The sequence below is a fragment of the Remersonia thermophila genome, chromosome 2 (assembly GCF_042764415.1).
Source record: "Remersonia thermophila strain ATCC 22073 chromosome 2, whole genome shotgun sequence".
NCBI lineage: Eukaryota > Fungi > Ascomycota > Sordariomycetes > Sordariales > Chaetomiaceae > Remersonia > Remersonia thermophila.
Window position 1 is genome coordinate 833059 of NC_092218.1, and position 17926 is coordinate 850984.

Sequence of the window (17926 nt, forward strand, 5' to 3'; positions counted from 1 at the left end):
TCTGGGTTGGAGTTGGGCTTTCGTGGGCAGCGATGGGGTTGCTGCATGCGGTGCATGATTGGGTTGTGACGGAAGCTCGCAATGCGAAGATGGCGTTCCGAACAAGCCCCTCCTCGACCTGCTTGGTATACGTTGTTGGCGGATGGAGGGTGATGTAGATGCCCAGGCCTTGCGCCCTCGGGCCAACCAGGCCACGCCATGCCATTCACTGTCGGATCCAATGAAGCCCGTGCCCTCAGCGACGGCTAGTTATGCTGTCCCAGAGACAGCCACACCAAGAAACGCTCAGCCTCGCTCCGCTTCCCTGTCGAGCGGCTGTTTCCTCCCGACCCCATCGCGCTCCGTCTTTCGTTTGGGCCTCGGGGCGCTCACGGGATACCGCCGCTGACGCCCACACGTGTGGCACCGGCGGACCAGCACGTCCGCCCAGGGCTTTCGGGCGCCCTTGCTCCTGTTCTCCACCACCGAGGTGCACGACTGCCCCTCGATCAAGACCGAGTCGCAGAACTTGCATATGGTCTGCTTCACCGCCGGTTCGAGGCGTATCCGTGTCTTGAGCGACACGGCGCGCAGATCGGTGGTCAGCCGTCTGCTGAGGGCATCGAGGCTCTTGTCGACCCTCGCGTTGCCGCCGGTAAGACAGGGTTGGTGGGATGAGCTGGTCGGTCCGCCTGCGGCTTGGCTGTCGTTGTTGCCGCCACCAGAGGGAGAGGATCCCAGGGTCGAGAGCATGACAGCGGCCTGTTGGAGGAACGAGAGCCTCGAATAGATTGCCCTGTTCTGCACTGCATTGCTGCCTTTCCCTTTCGCCATGGCTGCTGATTCGCTGGAGAAGCAAATAAAGGAACAATGCAGAGCAATCCGCAAGTCGGGCTTGTCTGGACGGCCTTGTCTCGCCGGACCACAGCCAACGCCCAAGCTGTTCACGTGTCGAGGCTCATTTTTAAGGTTCCTGTGAGTTGAGGGAGACGGGAGCGGCAGATGGAGCCGCAGTGGTCCGTGCGTAACAAGCTCTCGCGCGGCCCACTTCACCCCAGCCAAGGCGGCAAGCTAATCCATGTTGGGGTTAGCGCAGGCCGCCTTCAGGTTTTGGCGGGCTTGCTGTGCCTCTCTTCTCTTGTCAAAGGCGATCTCGCATCCTTCTCTCCCCTTTGCCATTCCAACGAACTTCCCATCAGCAACCAACTCAACTGCACCGGAAAGGACACCCATCCTCCCCTATTTTTCATCCTCTGCGATTCATCGCAACCTCTAATCTCTGTTGCACTCGATACCCCGTTCTTGATTTCTGCTGGGCATCGAAGCGACCAGCGCGTCCCGTATCCCAGCTCCTTTGTTTTTCTCGGCAATACGCGTCTTCGATTCCATCACATCTAACAGCCAACATGTCCGGCGAGGAGGATCTTATCGACTACTCGGATGACGAGCTCAACAACGAGACCGCCCCGGCCTCCAACGGCAAGAAGGGCGATGCCGCCGCCACGACCCAGAATGTCGACAAGAAGGGCTCCTATGTCGGCATCCACTCGACCGGTTTCCGTGACTTCCTGCTGAAGCCCGAGCTCCTGCGCGCCATTGCCGACTGCGGCTTCGAACATCCGTCGGAGGGTTAGTCTAAGACAAGTTTCATCCCCAGCTCATCGTTACACCCCTCCTCCTCTCCCAACGGGCCCGTCCATCTCGCACGCAATCCATCGAAGCCACGCGAAGCAAAAAGAACTGTCGAGGGGGGTCGGGTTGGGTCGGCCGCGCTACGCGCATCGAGCAAGAATACCATCGGCCACGGGCCACCGCCCATCGGCCGAGCGTCGAGGCGGCCGTTCGCGGACGGCAAGGAATGCCTCGTTTCCTGGCTCCGCTGAGCTTCGGCGCATGCAAAGCAACCCAACGCGCGATCGGGCGTTTTTGTCCTCGCGTCGGATTGAGTCGGCACACCGGGAAACGGCGACACAAGATTCGCCATGTGGCTTGTTGCTTCCGAGCACCCACATCTCGAAACCCATCGCGGGACTCTACAATGGGACACTGCGCGGCTTGCCGCTGCCTCTTGCGTCATGCCATTCCGGCGGCGATGGTGTGATGGCGCCTGGCCATGGCCGCCGTATCACAACATTGTCGCTGTTGGCTTGGCTGGTCGTGGACAGTTGTGGAATGGAGGATAGAAAAAACCAAAAGCGGGGGGGAGAACATCGCGGAGGGGTGGCTCGACTGTTTCCTTTTTTTTGCTGCGACGATGGACGGGCTTATCCTTCTGCCCAGTTGAACCGCCGAACCTACCCCGTTTGCGTACCCGATTTCTAATGCGGTCCCGAATACAGTTCAGCAGACATGCATCCCCCAGGCCATGCTGGGCGGCGACATCATTTGCCAGGCCAAGTCGGGTCTCGGCAAGACGGCCGTCTTCGTTCTGACGACCCTCCAGCAGGTCGAGCCCGTCGCCGGCGAGTGCTCGGTGCTGGTTATGTGCCACACCCGCGAGCTCGCTTTCCAGATCCGCAACGAATACAACCGCTTCAGCAAATACATGCCCGACATCAAGACGGGCGTCTTCTACGGCGGTACCCCGATCCAGAAGGATGCCGAGGTTCTCAAGAACAAGGACACCCATCCTCACATCATCGTCGGCACCCCGGGACGTCTGAACGCCCTTGTTCGCGATAAGCACCTGCGCCTCGGCAACGTTCGCATGTTCGTCCTGGACGAGTGCGACAAGATGCTCGACCAAATCGGTGAGTCGCTCATTTCGCGAACCGACCGGCACCGCAACCCCATTCGCTAACGCGGCAAAAGACATGCGTCGCGATGTGCAGGAGATCTTCCGTGCCACCCCCCAGCAGAAGCAGGTCATGATGTTCTCGGCCACGCTCTCGGATGAGATCAAGCCCATCTGCCGCAAGTTCATGCAGAACCCGACCGAGCACTACGTCGACGAAGACACCAAGTTGACCCTGCACGGTCTCCAGCAGTACTTCATTGCGCTGGAGGAGCGGGAGAAGAACCGCAAGCTGAGCGAGCTGCTCGACGACCTGCAGTTCAACCAGGTCATCATCTTCGTCAAGAGCACCCTGCGTGCCACCGAGCTCGACAAGCTCCTGCGCGAGTGCAATTTCCCCTCGATCGCCGTCCACTCGGGCGTCAGCCAGGAGGAGCGGTACGTGTGCTATTGCCCTTGTCTTTGATGTCTGCCGAGGAAAACAAAGCGCTGACAGCTTGATATAGTATCCGCCGGTACAAGGAGTTCAAGGAGTTCAACAAGCGCATCTGCGTCGCCACCGATGTCTTTGGTCGTGGTATCGATATTGAGCGCATCAACCTGGCCATCAACTACGACATGCCTGCCGATGCCGACTCCTACCTGCACCGTGTCGGTCGTGCCGGTCGTTTCGGTACCAAGGGTCTTGCTATCTCGTTCGTCACCACCGAGCAGGACAAGGAGGTGCTTCAGCAGATCGAGAAGCGCTTCGAGGTGGCTCTTCCGTATGTCTTCTCCCTTTCTGATGTGGACCATCTGTTTTGATTCGCATGCTGACCCCACTCCAGTGAGTTCCCCAAGGAGGGTGTCGACGCCTCGACCTACATGGCTTCGTAAACCCGTCATTGGCCGTGTCGCTCCCGCATCGAGTCCGGGAATTGGGTGGCTCGCTTTGTAGCGTTTTGTCTTGTGTGGGTTTCCGGTCCGATCAGGACAAAGCCGCCCTTTTCCCCAATGCGAACAGGATTCGACGGTGAGATGGACAGGCTGGGCTGGGGTTCGAGGAAGGGGGAAGATGTTGAAACGTGGAGGAGTTGTCTTCTTTCTTGCAGCGTGGTCCAACATAGGTCGTCAGATGTAAAACTAGATGGAACTCAAACGGGAATACAGACTGACTTTTGAGCGGATAATACGTTTGTTGAGCGTCTGTCTCGTGGCTGATCGTGATCTGCTGGCCCGGCTGGAAGCAGAGTCTCGCTGTCCGCTGAAGGCATACCAGGGAGTGATGGGATGTCCGACTGCCTGACTCTCTGCCGATCCTAGGAGGTCCACAGAGTCCGGTACGAGTGTGGCAGTCTCGATGACATTCCCTTCCCCCTCCGCATCTCGGCCATCTCGATAGGGCAGGTTGGTCGGCGTCTAGCTTAAGCATCACCCCCGGCCATGGTGTCCCCTTCACAACCAGGCGTTTCCTGCGGCATGTGGTGCTCACACACCAGACATTCCTGTTCACAGATGTGTCCGTCAAGCCATAGACGAGCTGCTGTACTCTACGAGGGAGAAGGGAGGGGGGCCGGGTGCAAGGATTCACAAGAAGGGCGCGTGGGGTGAAATCGGCGTTGGCAATGGTTCCTCCGACGCAGCACCGAGAGAGAAAGTCCGAGATCACCGGCAGGTTGGCGGAATGCTCGCCATCGGCGTTTGGAGCTCGCCTGCTCCCCTCAGAATCGCTCATCAGACGTGCCGGGAGCAAAGCAGTCCCGATCGGATCTGATACGATCTCATCTGTCTTGGGCCGGCCGCCGCAGCCTCAGCCACGACACATCATTGTACTACGAAGCACGTGCACAACCATGCGCTGCACATGGTGAGCCTGCAGTCTCCCCTCCAGCCCGTCCAGAGCCGGGGGTAAGATCCGAAGAAAGACCCTTCCCACGTCGATCAGCGGCCCCCGCAGCAGAATCCTCGTCGTCACGTCCCTGCTAGGGGTCTTGTTTTTTTTTTTTTTTTTTTTTTTCCTGACGGCATATGATGGCTGACATAAGATTGTAGGCGAGGAAGACGCTCTCTCTCACTCTCTCTCTCGGCATCACCTCATCGGCAACCGGGGAAAGGAGGGGGCATTAGCGGGCTGGGCACTTTTGTGTCGCTTATGGTGCTGCTGCCTGGCCGTCGGTCTGGCTGTGCTCGTCAAGACGAGATCACGAGGGAGGTGAACAAGCAAGGCGTTGGCAGCCACGGGCGCCTCTGAACACAACGCGTTGCATCGACGTCATGGTCAAGTACGCTCGGGGAGGTGGCGTGCTCTGTATGGTTTGGCCAGGCTGCAAGCACGCGGTTTCTCTGTGCGCTTTTAGGTTTGTTCGCTAGGAGCATGCGAAAAATGGGCCCCCGTTGCTCTGATCACGGTGGGCTTGTGTGATGCTGCGCTAGGCTACGGGTGAGACGGGGCGTTGGACGAGCATGGGGACGGGGGACGCCGATTCAGCGAGGCACAAGATGAGATGTTGGATATCTTGGTCGCTCCGGGAGGTGGCTACGCCGCAGGTTGAGATGGATGGGTTACCCGAGCAGTGTTGCCTCGCGGTGAGCCCCGTTCGGGGGTGCGATGGGCACGGAGCTGGGGTTAAGGTGAGATGCAGACGGAGCCTGCTGCCTAGGTCTGAGTAATGCCGGCGGGCGCTTCGATTTGTGTTCTCGAAGCTTACTGGAACGCAAGCAAACAACGAGCGAGGGGACTGGAGATTGTTTCACCGTACGGAGCATGCATTGCGAATCTCAACTACTGCTCTGGATAGCTGGACAAGCCGCGGTGGTGATTCTGCCTTGGCTCCCTAGATAGCTCGAGATGTCAAGCTCTACTCTCCCCGGAGGGCGTTCGATAGACCGTCCAGGTGTAAACAGACCGAGCTCATCTAGCATCCGTACGGAGCAGTGTAACGGCCCCGTGCCACGCCACTCACTCCTTCACTCGTTGGCACACAGCAGCTTGCCGGCATGAGTCAATATGGGTTCATCTGCTCCTGCCGATGGTGTTAGGAGTAGATCACCTGCCCAAAGGAAACTGAAGAGACACCAGCCTCGCCGAAATACGCCGAAGAACTCTCTCACCATGGGCAGGGAGCGAGACAGAGACCGGGAGGGGGGGGGGGGGGGGGGGGGGCAGACTGGCAGGCTGGCTATTCGTTCAGCACCGATGTACCCATCGACCTTCATTGCGGGTATGTCTTCGTCAAGGCTGACGTGGTGGTTTGGTCCATATGGGGTTGCATAAGAAAGGGAGCGGGCGGTGGACACAAGCGAAAGCCTTCCCGACCGAGCCTCCACGAGTCAGCATGGCTCCGGGTCGCCGCTGCGGCCTCACTGGTCAACATTTTCTTGGCCCGATATCGCCCTTGACTCCGTGGCCATGGGCTTGGATCACGCCCGAGAAGATGAGCTCCGCTTGCGTTGCCGTGGGCTCGACACGTTGGCCGACGGCCCGTAGTGCGATTTTCTCCCTCTCTAACCCCCGTCCAACAAATGCGTTGTTCCTGCGCCCCGTCAAGGTCTGCCATGCAAGGCGGGGAGGCGGTCTTGCGTCGGTGGGCCGCCTAGGCTGTGAGAGGGATTGGTGTGTTTATGTTTGTCTGGTGTGCGAGATATCTTGCAGCCCCGTTTCCCTCCCACCGCCTTCGTCGTCGTCGTCTGCCTTGCAGGATGGCGACGACAACACCCGTCGTGCTCAAGTTACCTGTTCAGAGGTTGGGTTGCGCTGCATGGCGCAAGGCGTCACCGACCTCGCATCGCCGGCCAGCATCCAGTTGGCGGCGGACCGGAAGCGGGGTTTCGCAACTTGGCGGAACACTATTCGGAGACGGGATGCCTTCATTGGACGGGTCCGGGTGCCGTTTCCGATGACTAAGTCGCTTCCTGGGATGACGGGCTGTGGAGCGGTGGAATCTTTGTCTGGTGGCTCCCGGCTAGATGGGCTCTCCTCGGTCTTGGACGGAATGCAGGATGGGACCCAAGATGGGACCTTGATGGATACAGTATCAAGATCGCGCCCGGATCCCCCATCCAGCAGCGGGCCAACACCGCGCGCAACCGGGCTGTGTCTGTGGCATTCCTGCTGCCGCACGCCTGGCCGGGCCACAGCACAGCCTGTGCTCGCTCTCCTTTTGCGGGGTTGGCCTCTGCGTGTCACACAACGCCGAAGGGGGGGGTTGACTCCACCCCGCGATCGACGTCCGAGGTGTATCAAGATGAGAAGCGGAACCTCGACTGCGCCTGCAAAGAAGCATGCACGCAGCACGGTTCCGGGCAACCCGGGCATTGGTGCATTGGTGCATCGTCCATCTGGAACCGTCTTCTACCTTGACGGTACTCCCTTTACGGTTTCTGCGTTTTGGTGACGGTGCGCGTCTACCGAAAACGGAGGTTGCTGACTCCGCATACATAGGAAACTGAGTTCGGTTCCAGACTGTAGGAGACGGGACGATCAGGAGCTGAGGGCGGGAAAAAAGGACGGGGCCTCTTCCGTTCTGGCCTTGAAGGTGCTCTGATCTCGGTCAGAGATCACGCGCTTGCCCAGAACTCGGAATGGAGGAGCTGAAAACAGACCACATTACAAAGATGGGGGATCGGAACTTGACGCCTCCACTGGGAGAGGAAGCGCGACTCTCTCGGGCGCCTTCGTGGCAGCGGCTTGGAAAAGTTTTCCGATAGATATGACAGTTCTCGATCTCTCTCTCTCTCTCTCTCTCTCTCTCCTTGCCCAGTCCGTCAGTGGTGGTGGCACCAATTTTCAGGCGGCCCCAATCCGGCTGTGTGGCGTGGCAACCTAGCGGATGTCGCCTGTTCCGAGACCACCATTCCCCAGAAGCCGTGCTCTTCAGCAACTTTTCTACTAGTACACCAGCCTATGACTCAACTGCGAAATCAAGGGATCCGTGACTATCCTCTGGAGGGCTGCTGCGTCGAATGAAGGCTCTTGAAATAACGCCAGTGTCCTTCTGGGATGCCATCATGTCCAGGGACCCGCCGAGGAGCCCACAATCGCGGAAACGCCGTACCGTACGATGTACTACTAATACACAGATGCCCCTTTGAAGGCAGCAGCAGCGACAAAACGGCGATCGAAATGATGACGGCGAGCGCGAGCGAATGATACGCCGCGAAAGGCTGATTGATGATGACGGGATGAGCACATCTTGCGCCTGTTCCCCCATCGAGGCTAGACTCGTTCCGGTGAGACCCCCAAGAAAGTGCTAGGCCTGAACGGGGGGGTAAGGGGGCTTTGGTGTGCGGGCATGGGTCGGGCTCAAGTGCAGGGGGGGCGAAGAACTTGCAGGGCGAACGGCTTCGACGACGACAACGACAACACCTCGACAGCGCAGCCCGCACCTCCCGTGGGACCCCTTCCCCCTCCCCCGCTGCCGTGCATGCAGACACCTGTCACAGGCCAATGGGGAAAGGCCCTCGAACTTTTCCCAGCGCTCCCTCGCAGCCCGGGGAGCCAACCGGCGTTCGTGGCTGTCTGCGTGCGGTGTCTCATTCTCGAGCCAAAGTGGTGTTGACCCGGCAGCGCCATCCAGCAGCGAGGTCAGACGAGAATCGTTGGCTGTGAGGAGAAGAGGGGGGATGGGGGATCAGAGTTGAGGAGGGAGATGAGGGAAGCTCGGGACGGATGCTCTTTTTCTTTCGGCTTCAGTTTCGTCTTGCGCGGGCCAGCTGGCTGCCCTCTTGCTCACCCGAGCCTCGTGTTGAGCGGCATGGCTCTCCCAAACACGTTCCGAGGCGCCGGGCGCCCCGAAAACACGATGGACGCCGCCCTTCGGAGAGAGAGCCTTAGGCACCCTAGTTTGCATAAGTAAGGCGGTGGGGTTCTTTGCGTGATGCCGGCATTCTGCCAAGCCGAGTTCACGTCGCACGCTGACTCTGCCATCAACGGGCTGGGGGCCAAGCAGCCGCTGCAGGAAACCCATGGTGCATGCACGGGATGAGGGAGAAAATGGGCAGAGTCAGGATGCCGATGCCTGAGGAGAGGGGGAGGGAGAAACGCCCACACATGGACAAGAAAACTGACTGCCATAGCCTGGCCCAGCAGGAGCGGGCTGGCAGGCTGTGAGGAGGAAATGGTGTGGTTACCAAGTAGGTCTGGAGGGGCTGGGTCGTTCGGGTTGGCGGAACACAACCTGGAACTGGCTGCAGCCATGGAACATGACTGGTGGACGGCTGTAGGAAGGGAACGGCTTGGGCCATGGTCATGGACGGGCTGGCTGGGGGTTTCTTGGTTGCAGCGCACGCCTCCTGCCGGGTTTGGCACAAGGTGCGCGTCCGTTGACTCCTCCACCCGGCTCTCGGTCGCTCTCAGGAGTCCCAATCCTTCCGCCCCCCATTCATAACCCTCCGGTTGCCGTGCCGAGATCCTTTTCGCCCTCACTTTCTCTCTTCATGGATCGAGCAGTAACGATGCTCAACCCCAAGATCTAGGAAGAAGCGGCTCTCTCGTAGTCTCTTCGTGAGATCTGTGTATTCTCTGCTTACTCCTCTCTCCTCTCAATCCTGTTGTTTTGTTATGTTGCATCTTCCTTCCTCCTAGTTCTCTACCTCCTACTTCGATTTTTTTTCTCGAGTTTTTTTCCGCCCGCTGCTCGTTGTTCGTCCATGACTGTTGTCAGTCTGCTTGTCTAGACCGTTTCGCATCTCCTTCCTCGCGACGCATTCACTTGCCGGCTGCGAAGACGAAGGAAAAAACAGGCAGCAGCGCCCACAACAGACGCCACTCCTTCCCTTCTCGTCCCCAAAAATCGAAAAATCGTTTCGGACCAAAAATTCAGAGTCTTGCTCCGTGTTTCCGTTCTTCCCAACCGCGAAGGCAATCCAGCAGCAGGCAACAGAAGTACCACGCCCCTCGGAACTTCCGGTCCCAACACCAGCCCGAACGAGACCCGCCGTCTTGCCTTCGAACCAAGATTCCGTTTCAAACCGAGGTCGAACTCGAGCTTCGCAATAAAATCTCCCCATAATAATAACACAAACACCAAACAGCGAGGTCAACAGGCCAACCAGATACTCTCGTCCCAATCACCAGTCTTGGTCATCGTCACTCATTTCCAGCTTAACCCGTCGACTCACACAGCCTGTGTGCACCGGGTGACCAAGCAAGGCCAGGTTGCCACAGCCTCCGTTGCCTCACTCCCCCCCCCCCCCTCCCCCCCCAAACGGCCCCGTTTTCAGGCTGCCGCCCCCCCCAAAAGTGGTCACGCCCCCCTGGACGCTTCCCTAGCGTTACCGCCCTTGTCAGCTGGAGTCACCTGCTTTGGAGCCCGCGGCGACTGTCGGCCCACTTTTAGACCCTCGCCACCGCAGACGGGAAGAGTCATCGAAAGACAAGGATTCGCCCGAACCCTGCCGCTTTATCTCTAGTCGCCCCGGACACAAGCCACGCGCGCGTCCTCGTAGGGGGAGTCATTCACATCGCCGCCGCCGCCGCCGCCGAAGCCCTCCCAACGTCGTCACCGTCGAAGCCTCAGGCCGATACTACCCCGACGATCCCTTAAATCGACGCGGCCCCGATGCTCCTGCAGCCGCATCGTCGCTAACGTCACCGTTCATCGCAGCCTCGTGGCAGACCCCGTGCGACGCTCACGTGTCTATCTGTACCTGCATCGGCCTGCAGCAGCTCGGCACACCCTTTCAACGTCATTCCCGACTCCCCCGTCATCGCCATAATCATCGCCGTTGTTCCTTGGATAACGGCTTCACCTTGACTCACCGAGGCCTCCATCCTTCATCGCCGCTTCCGACGGCCTCCTCGGTTTGTGCGAGTCTTATGGTCGGTCGCTAACCGCCATATAATCGCACATCCCTTCCTTCTCCCTCGCTCTTAGCCAGCGAAGCGAATCAACCACCCACACGATGCCTCTTGAGAGCATTGTTGTTACTCCAGTTGTCGTCTACGCTCTGTCTACCGGTTCGATCGTCTGTGAGAAGTCGGCTTCTCTGATCTAGAAGCCGTCTTTCCCCTCCCTCTCGACTTGGACGGTTCTGCGACGGTCCCATGCGGCTTGTTGCAGGACGTGCTTCTCGATAGGTTTGCTCTCTTCTGGTCCACCACAGCGATCCACCGGTAGATATTGCGCGACGACAACTGGAGGTCCCTTAACGCGCCCGCCATAACCCCCGACGCAAGATGATGCCTTCAGCCCACGACCCGCCTTCCTCCATACACCTCTCCCGCAATGTGTCCTACAACCTCTCCTTAGCCGCGTCCGCCTGTTCCTCCTCCTCCTCCTCCTCCTTCTGGTCCGACGTTGGCTCGCAGCACTCGGACGATAGCGTCTCAACCGCCGCCACGTCATTTTCCGATTCCAACGAGTCGTTCTACTTTTCCCAGCCCCCGACCTCGTCGCAGACCTCGGTCAGCTCCCTCGGCAGCTCTTGCGAGCCCGTTTCCCACTGGGCCACCGCCGCTGCCCAGACCCATCTCCCCCGGGTGGAGGTACCGTGCGAACTGCGCCAGAACCCTCGCCGCACCTCTCGCGCCAGCCGTCCTCCTTCCCTCGTGAGACAGTCGGACCGGAAACTCAGCTTCGTCGAGAACCTCGTTGGTAAGCAACAAACCTCGGTACCCACCTCGCGGACTGTCGCTCAACGTTTATCACTCTAGACACCTCGACGCACATCGTCGAGGCCATCTGGCCAACCTCGTCGGTCCCTCCCCGCAATGATGCTGGAAGCAGCACGGTCCTGCCGCTGCGCACCTTCATCCAGGAGACGCTGCGTCGCTCCCGGACCAGCTACTCGACCCTGCAGGTTGCCCTCTATTATCTGATCCTCATCAAGCCTCATGTCCCGGCTTATGATTTCACCACCGAGCAGCCCGATGCCTGCCGCTCGCGCCAGGCAATCCAGTGCGGGCGTCGCATGTTCCTGGCCGCCCTGATTCTTGCCTCAAAGTATCTACAGGATCGCAACTATTCAGCGCGGGCCTGGAGCAAGATCTCCGGCCTTGACACCCTCGAGATCAACCAAAACGAAATGACCTTCCTCCTGGCCGTCAACTGGAAGCTCCACGTCACCGAGGAAGTCTATAAGCGCTGGGCCGACTGCGTGTCCAAGTTCACCCCCTCGCAGCCTCCGTCGCCCGGTGCCCCGGGCCAGCAGCTGTACGAGAGACAGTGCTACGACTTCCGCCGCATCATCCTGAACCTGACGCCCGAGCTCGATAACCTCGACGACCTCGTTCCGTGGGGACCTCCGCGCGAGCAGCCCCCAAGGTCCCTGTACACGCCTCCTGGCGAGCGGTCCGCACCCACGACCCCGGAGAGCGAGCTGCCCCCGGCCGCCAAGCCATGCAGCATCCCTGCCATCATGGAACCGGCTCCGTCGCTGTCGTACGGCCCGGGCCGCCTCGCGCCCGCGTTCGGCTTCCTGCCCACCCCGCGCCTGACGCCCCAGCTGAGCGGATTCAGCACTCCTGCAGCGAGTTCTGCGTCCGCTGCGCTCAGCCGCAGCTCATCGATGGGCTACGCCATGGCCCAGGTGTCGGCCTCCCTGACGGCTCAGTCGATGGACCGCTTCTGGCTCCCGTCCGAGACGTCTTCTCCCATGAGCTACGTCACGCGCCGCTCGTCGCTTGCCAACTCGGTCTCGGCCACGTCTTCCCCCGAGTCGATGATTTCGGATTCGTCCCGGGTCTCGCGCTCGTCCTCCATCTCGTCGGCTTCGTCGCTTCCTGCGCCGTCCTCCAAGCCGGAGGTTCAGGCGCGGCACCGCTATGCGAAGCTTGGCGGAGAGAGGTTGAGCGTGCGGCCCACCATCGCTTCGGTGCCCGAAGACCATGCCGAGGTCTACTTTACCACGTCGCCAGAGTCGTACGTCGGGGCCGTCGGTAAGGACCTTCCCCTGCCCCTCCCGGCTCGCGACGTCGACGATGCCGCCCGCGTCCTCCAGCACATGCATCGCTCCGATGACGATCGGGCCACCGCATCGGCCCGCGCCGGGTCCAAGCGGAGCAGGACCAACTCTGTCCACGACGACGTCCGCGACTTGCTCGCAGGCCGGCTTGATGACGGTCCCTGGCCCGAGACGCTGGTCCGCAACCGAGCGCAGGCCCAGCAAGTCCCCCTTCTGAGAAGCAGCCACAAGCGGGTTTGCTGCTCGGCCGAGGCCGCCCGTGCGCCTCAGATCCCGTCGCTTCACCGATCCGTGGGAGGAGGGTATGCCGGCCAAGGCATCTGGAATGGGTTTCTGAATTAAGCGCGCAAGACCCGAGAGGATCGAATCCTCACCATCAATATCAACACCCAACCTTGTTTAATAATTCGCGGCGCATCTGCACATACACATATCCAAGGACTTTTGTTTACTACAACACGCGATGGGCTACACCCCTGTGACATTATTTTGTTCCTTTTGTACGAGTCATTTTTTTGGTACTGGTCTGTTGGACGGGGCAGTGGCATCTTGGAGGTTTTAGTGATTCCAAATACCCGGGACCAACCGTTGGGACAACAAGCACGCACGGATGGCAGGTAGGCGCATAGGGCGGCCAAGGCGGTTTTTGGCCGGCGGGGAGGGCAAGAGGCAAAAAAGTACCCATCTATTTACGGTGAAGGCTTTTTGCATCGTCCTGGATTCTGACTGGCGGTGGGGGATGATGGGGACAAGGAAATGCAAGGAAGCGCCATGGGAGGCAAGGCAGGCGAATCGTCTGTGTGTTTGTGTACGATGAGTAGGGGTGGATAGTTGCTGATTTTTTTTTTTTATTTGTCTTTCCTTTTCGCTCTTTTTCCTTCTTTTTCTTCGTGGTATTGGGCCAAAACGGATTGGTTGGCATGTCTGACGGTTGCCAGAGAGCTGGCACCTTGGAGCGGGAAGAAAGCTGCTCTGGGAGGAGACTATGTTGGGAGCTTGATGGAACGGGATATATGCCGGTTGGGAGAAAGGGGGAGGGGGGGGGGGGGGGGTGAGAACGCGAGAAGGGGGACGGGTTTGCTGTCGACACGTCCCTCGAGAACGGGATAGCCCGCCGGATCGCCGGATTTGTCTCGGTTCGCTCTCTCTATCCCCCGGCCGGTTTGCCATGGAAGACTCGAGAGATCATCGGGCCGGCCGCCGATCGGACGGACAGACGGATGATCGCAACTCTACCCCCCCGAACCACCAGCTATCTTACCTATCTCCTCCCGTATCAACCGGGGCATACCTTTGTAACAGGGTACCCTTTCGATGCTTACTGCCTACTAGCTCACTCGGTATTTTAGGCAAAGCAGAGAGAAGAGAGCATGAAACTCGTCAGTCAAGTCAGAAAGCGCGGTCAACGAACCGAGAGCATAACCATCCTCCACTCGTGGCTGCTCGTTGATAAAACGCAGGCGAAGCATAACTACCGTTCTGTTCTCTCCTCCGTCATTTCCCTTTTCACACCCCGGTGTCTGATACAGAAGGCAAATCCTACCTTTTCTCCCGGCCTGAACAGGTAAGGCTCGTCGACGACCCGCCCTGCTTGCTTACTGCTCGCCATCACCATACCAGGCAGGAGTTGGCCCGATGTCTTACGGTGGCGGGCCGCTTGGGGGGGGGGGGGGGGGGGGGGCAAACGGAGCGTAACAGTAAGGTAGGTAGCTAGGTAGGTACCTCCTACCCAAGGTGGGTCTCGCAGCGATTCGTCCAGACGCGTTCGTCCACACCAGGTCAGGAGATGCACAATCTTCAATGTGAACATGGACGGCCAATATGCGCCTTCTACTGGTGGGGGGGTTCACAGGTGATTCACGCAGGTTGTGAAGCCGGACGACCTGTAGGATGCGCTAGGCCGTACCCCTCCTCCAGCCCTGGCTTGGATTAACCTGGGTTAGGTAAGGGTAGGTAGGGTACAAGTATCTACCTATGTAGTCTAGGTGTGTTAAGGCTGAAGGAGGGTGACAACCTACCACCTTCCTGGGCAAGGTAGGTACTGTGTAAGCAATCCGGAACGCTCCCCGGGGGATTGAAGCCTGCTCGCTCCGATGCATCTTGGTCATGGTCATGTTTGGTTGCCGGTGTTGTGTTCCAAATCGGCCGAGCGACGGAACCAGGCCGCACCTCCTCCTCCCCCCCCCCCCTTCTTCAGATTCCCTATCTCGAAAATGCCATGATGCAAGATCTACATGGATACGTAGCGCATTGCTCAACCGGACCTGTTGGGCCTCCGATCTCGCCGCGACCTCCCTCCTCCCTGGCGAGCGGATTGGGTGAACAAAGGAGGGAGGCGGGGAGGGAGGGAGGGAGCCGAGTGAGTCATCGCCCGCCCGGCCCTGCTGCCGGGGGGGCTGCGGCAGTGCGGCAACCACCCAGGCAACTAACTGAGCGGCTACCTAACCTTATCCGTAACCTTGATGGGCTTGGCTCCCAGCGTTGGGTTCTCCGATGCAGACGCGAACGGTTGGGTTCGCTCTTGTCTGATTTCTTCCCTCTTGAGCACCGTTTTGGCGATGAAGAATGACCGCCTGCGTACGTTACACGGCAGCGGCGTTGCCTGTGCAACTTGTGCTTGTTTGTGTATAAGTGAGGCATGGATGGAGTGCCGTTTCGGGGTGGTGGGTCAGGCTCCTTGCCTAGGTAGGGATGGCAAGGGGGGGGTCGTGCTGTTCATTTTCACATGGTTGTAGGCATCCTTCCCGGGCAACCTTCCAAGGTTTTTTTTCCTTTTTTCTTGGTGAATAAAGGACATCCATGAAGTCTGCCATGCCCAGACAGGCGGTTCGCGAACTTGTCCGCCGCCACGGCGTCCATGTGTTGAGCCCTGACTTGCCGCCTGTTGAGCTTTCCTGGGCGCCAGCCTTGGCATGACAGAACGATAATAGCGAGGGGTCCCCTCCTCCTGGAAGGGTTCTTGTGTTCTGCCCCCGGACAGGCCTCCGGGCTCATGACTTGTGTGGAGAAATTCATCAAGATGCCAGAGGCCCTTGCCACTGACGGCTGATGAGGGGCTTCGTAGTTGGCTGGTTGGCCCAGCTCGATCCCCGAGGCCCGAGTCACGAGTTACGCTGGTCATCCGTGTATCAGGGGCTCGTGGTGTGGGCGAGCGAGCGAGCGAGCGAATCGTCTGTCCCGCTTGCTCACCACGGCATACCCTCGAGTGGTGCACCGAGACGGTTGTGGGCGTGGGTCATGACTGTTCATGATGAGGCTCCCCGAACGTCATGGCCACAGTCAAGGCCTGTCGGTGACGGAGTCATGAGGGGCAGACCGAAGGTATACACGCGGTCATCGTGGTCTGCCTCGTCCACTCTCAGACCACGTTGTCATGTTCCTGTCCAACAGAGACCTCGGAAACCCTTCCTCCCGCCGGGCTGAGCATGGTTACTGGACTCCCACCCCAGTCTTCAAAGCCGCTCGGCTTGTTGCTTTCACCCAGACGCTCCGTCGATCGGCCCATCGGCCATTCATCCAGCCAGCCAGTGGCGACTTTGTTGTCAATCCTGTTTCCATGGATGACGCCAACCCTCGCCGAGGAACCGGCTGCGTAAGGGGCCTGGCCAAGACTGTCCGGCATGCCATTCTCTCGTTGATCCCTCGGTGTGAGTCTTCGCCGGATGCGGATCGGGGAATGAGTGCAAGAAACGGAACGGAACGGAGCGGAATGGATGGAGGATGAAGGGTGGCGGACCGGCGAGACGAAACAGGAAAGGGCGTTGTGTAAAGTGCTCGGGAAAAAAAAAAAAAAGAAAAAAAAAGAAACGCCTCCCCGCCTTTTGACAGATGTGTGGGTGAATGGCGATGCTTTCTTGGGAGTGGGGTGTGTAGGAGAGAGGTTCAGAAGACGGGATGAGGGCTGGTAATCCTCCAGTCTGCTGGTCTCCCTGTTGGGAGCATGTCTTTCGTCGTGGAGGCGAAACGACCGGCGCAAGTGACCATGCTCATTGGTATGCACGGGAGTCTTCCGGCAGCCAGCTTACCATCAAGACGCTTCAGTCTCAGGACCCTTGGGAACTCTACCACCTGTCTCTCCATGTGTTCCATGGAGGATATCCTATCCACCACGGTCAACCACCCCCAACGTCTCGGTAGTCAAGACATCAACATCCGCTCTACCAAGACAAGACTTCCAAATACCCTTCTGGTACGAGGTCTCGGTTAGAGGCAGACATTCCAGGGAGCGCACCCGATGCTGCTTCCTCGACTAGCACGTTTCGAACATGGCTGCTCCATGTTTGTCAAACTCATGCTGTGTTTTCGGCGGACGGGCGCCCCCAGGGCGTGTACCCTATACCGCATCAGATTTGGAACGTTTGGAACATATTTGGAACATAGCTGCTCTGTGTTAGTACATCTTTGTCCTTGCTGCGGCGATGGTTGGTTCTCGTCCCTGCTGTGTTAGTCTGCCCTCGCCCTGCTGTCACGTCAGTGTATTTCGTGGTCCTAGATTTGTTCGGCGTGTAATGTCTTAGGAACTAGGCAGCCGTTTGGATCTATGAAACTTGAAGTTGCTGTGATGTCTTGGGCACGGGGGGTTCTATGAAACTAAGGAGGTTGGAACTTTAAGCTCAGAGAACTCATAGGAAGTAGAAGTCTGCGAGGACCTCCGAGCCCACAAGGCGGTAGTGTTTGTGAGGGCTTCAACGTGGTGTGTGCATGGTTTTTTTTTTTTTTTTTTTTTTTTTTTTTTTTGAGGGGGGGGGGGTTCTTTGCTGGCCTTTCTTTTCCCTTCTGTTTCTTTTGGTTTTCTTTGCTCTCATTTTTTTTTCTTTCACACCGCTTCAGTTTCACCCACCCTCACGCGGGTTGCTGCTCCCATCTAACCCCCGAGTTTAGATGGTTCAAACGCAACTTCAGGTGAAAGCTTCTGCTGGTGACGACTTTCTTTTGGTTCTCTTCTTTGCTTTCTTTTTTCTTGATTTGCCTTTGAAATCTCACCAGCTTCGGTCTCACCCACCCTCACGCGGGTTGCTGCTCCCTATCCTAATTACTCAGGGGGCTTAGGCGGTCCTAACGCGGCTTCAGGTGAGACCTTTGCTGGGTGAGTCTGGAAAGTCTTGAAACGCTCGAGCTAGAAGCCAAGGAGGACAGCCTCCCAGCAGTTGTTGCATCGGCAGACCTCCGGCCTGTACCAGCGGCTTGCGTCCTCTGCTCTGCAGGCTTCATCCCCCAGGAACCCTCTGAAATGTATGCTCCCGTCTGCATGGAGCAGCTCTGTTCTCAACAGCTCTGCCATGGACACCGTCAGCAGAGAGCGGCAGGGGAGGAAGACTCACCAGCGTCCCA

General features: G+C 58.7%; 3 protein-coding genes across 3 annotated transcripts; 2 read left to right on the top strand and 1 right to left on the bottom strand.

Annotated features, from left to right (window-relative positions):
- Positions 1–285: 285 nt before the first annotated feature.
- VTJ83DRAFT_1692 (uncharacterized protein) lies at positions 286–813 on the bottom strand (the record flags this gene model as incomplete). The annotated part of the gene is made up of 1 exon (XM_071007879.1): positions 286–813. One exon carries the CDS (start codon positions 811–813, stop codon positions 286–288), a length of 528 nt encoding a protein of 175 aa, XP_070868232.1.
- A 572-nt stretch (positions 814–1385) lies between these two features.
- On the top strand, positions 1386–3589 carry VTJ83DRAFT_1693 (uncharacterized protein; the record flags this gene model as incomplete). Its single annotated transcript, XM_071007880.1, has 5 exons — positions 1386–1608; positions 2319–2729; positions 2791–3151; positions 3220–3477; positions 3541–3589. 5 exons carry the CDS (start codon positions 1386–1388, stop codon positions 3587–3589), a joined length of 1302 nt encoding a protein of 433 aa, XP_070868233.1.
- Positions 3590–10868: 7279 nt separating this feature from the next.
- On the top strand, positions 10869–12937 carry VTJ83DRAFT_1694 (uncharacterized protein; the record flags this gene model as incomplete). Its single annotated transcript, XM_071007881.1, has 2 exons — positions 10869–11286; positions 11346–12937. 2 exons carry the CDS (start codon positions 10869–10871, stop codon positions 12935–12937), a joined length of 2010 nt encoding a protein of 669 aa, XP_070868234.1.
- Between the last annotated feature and the right edge of the window lie 4989 nt (positions 12938–17926).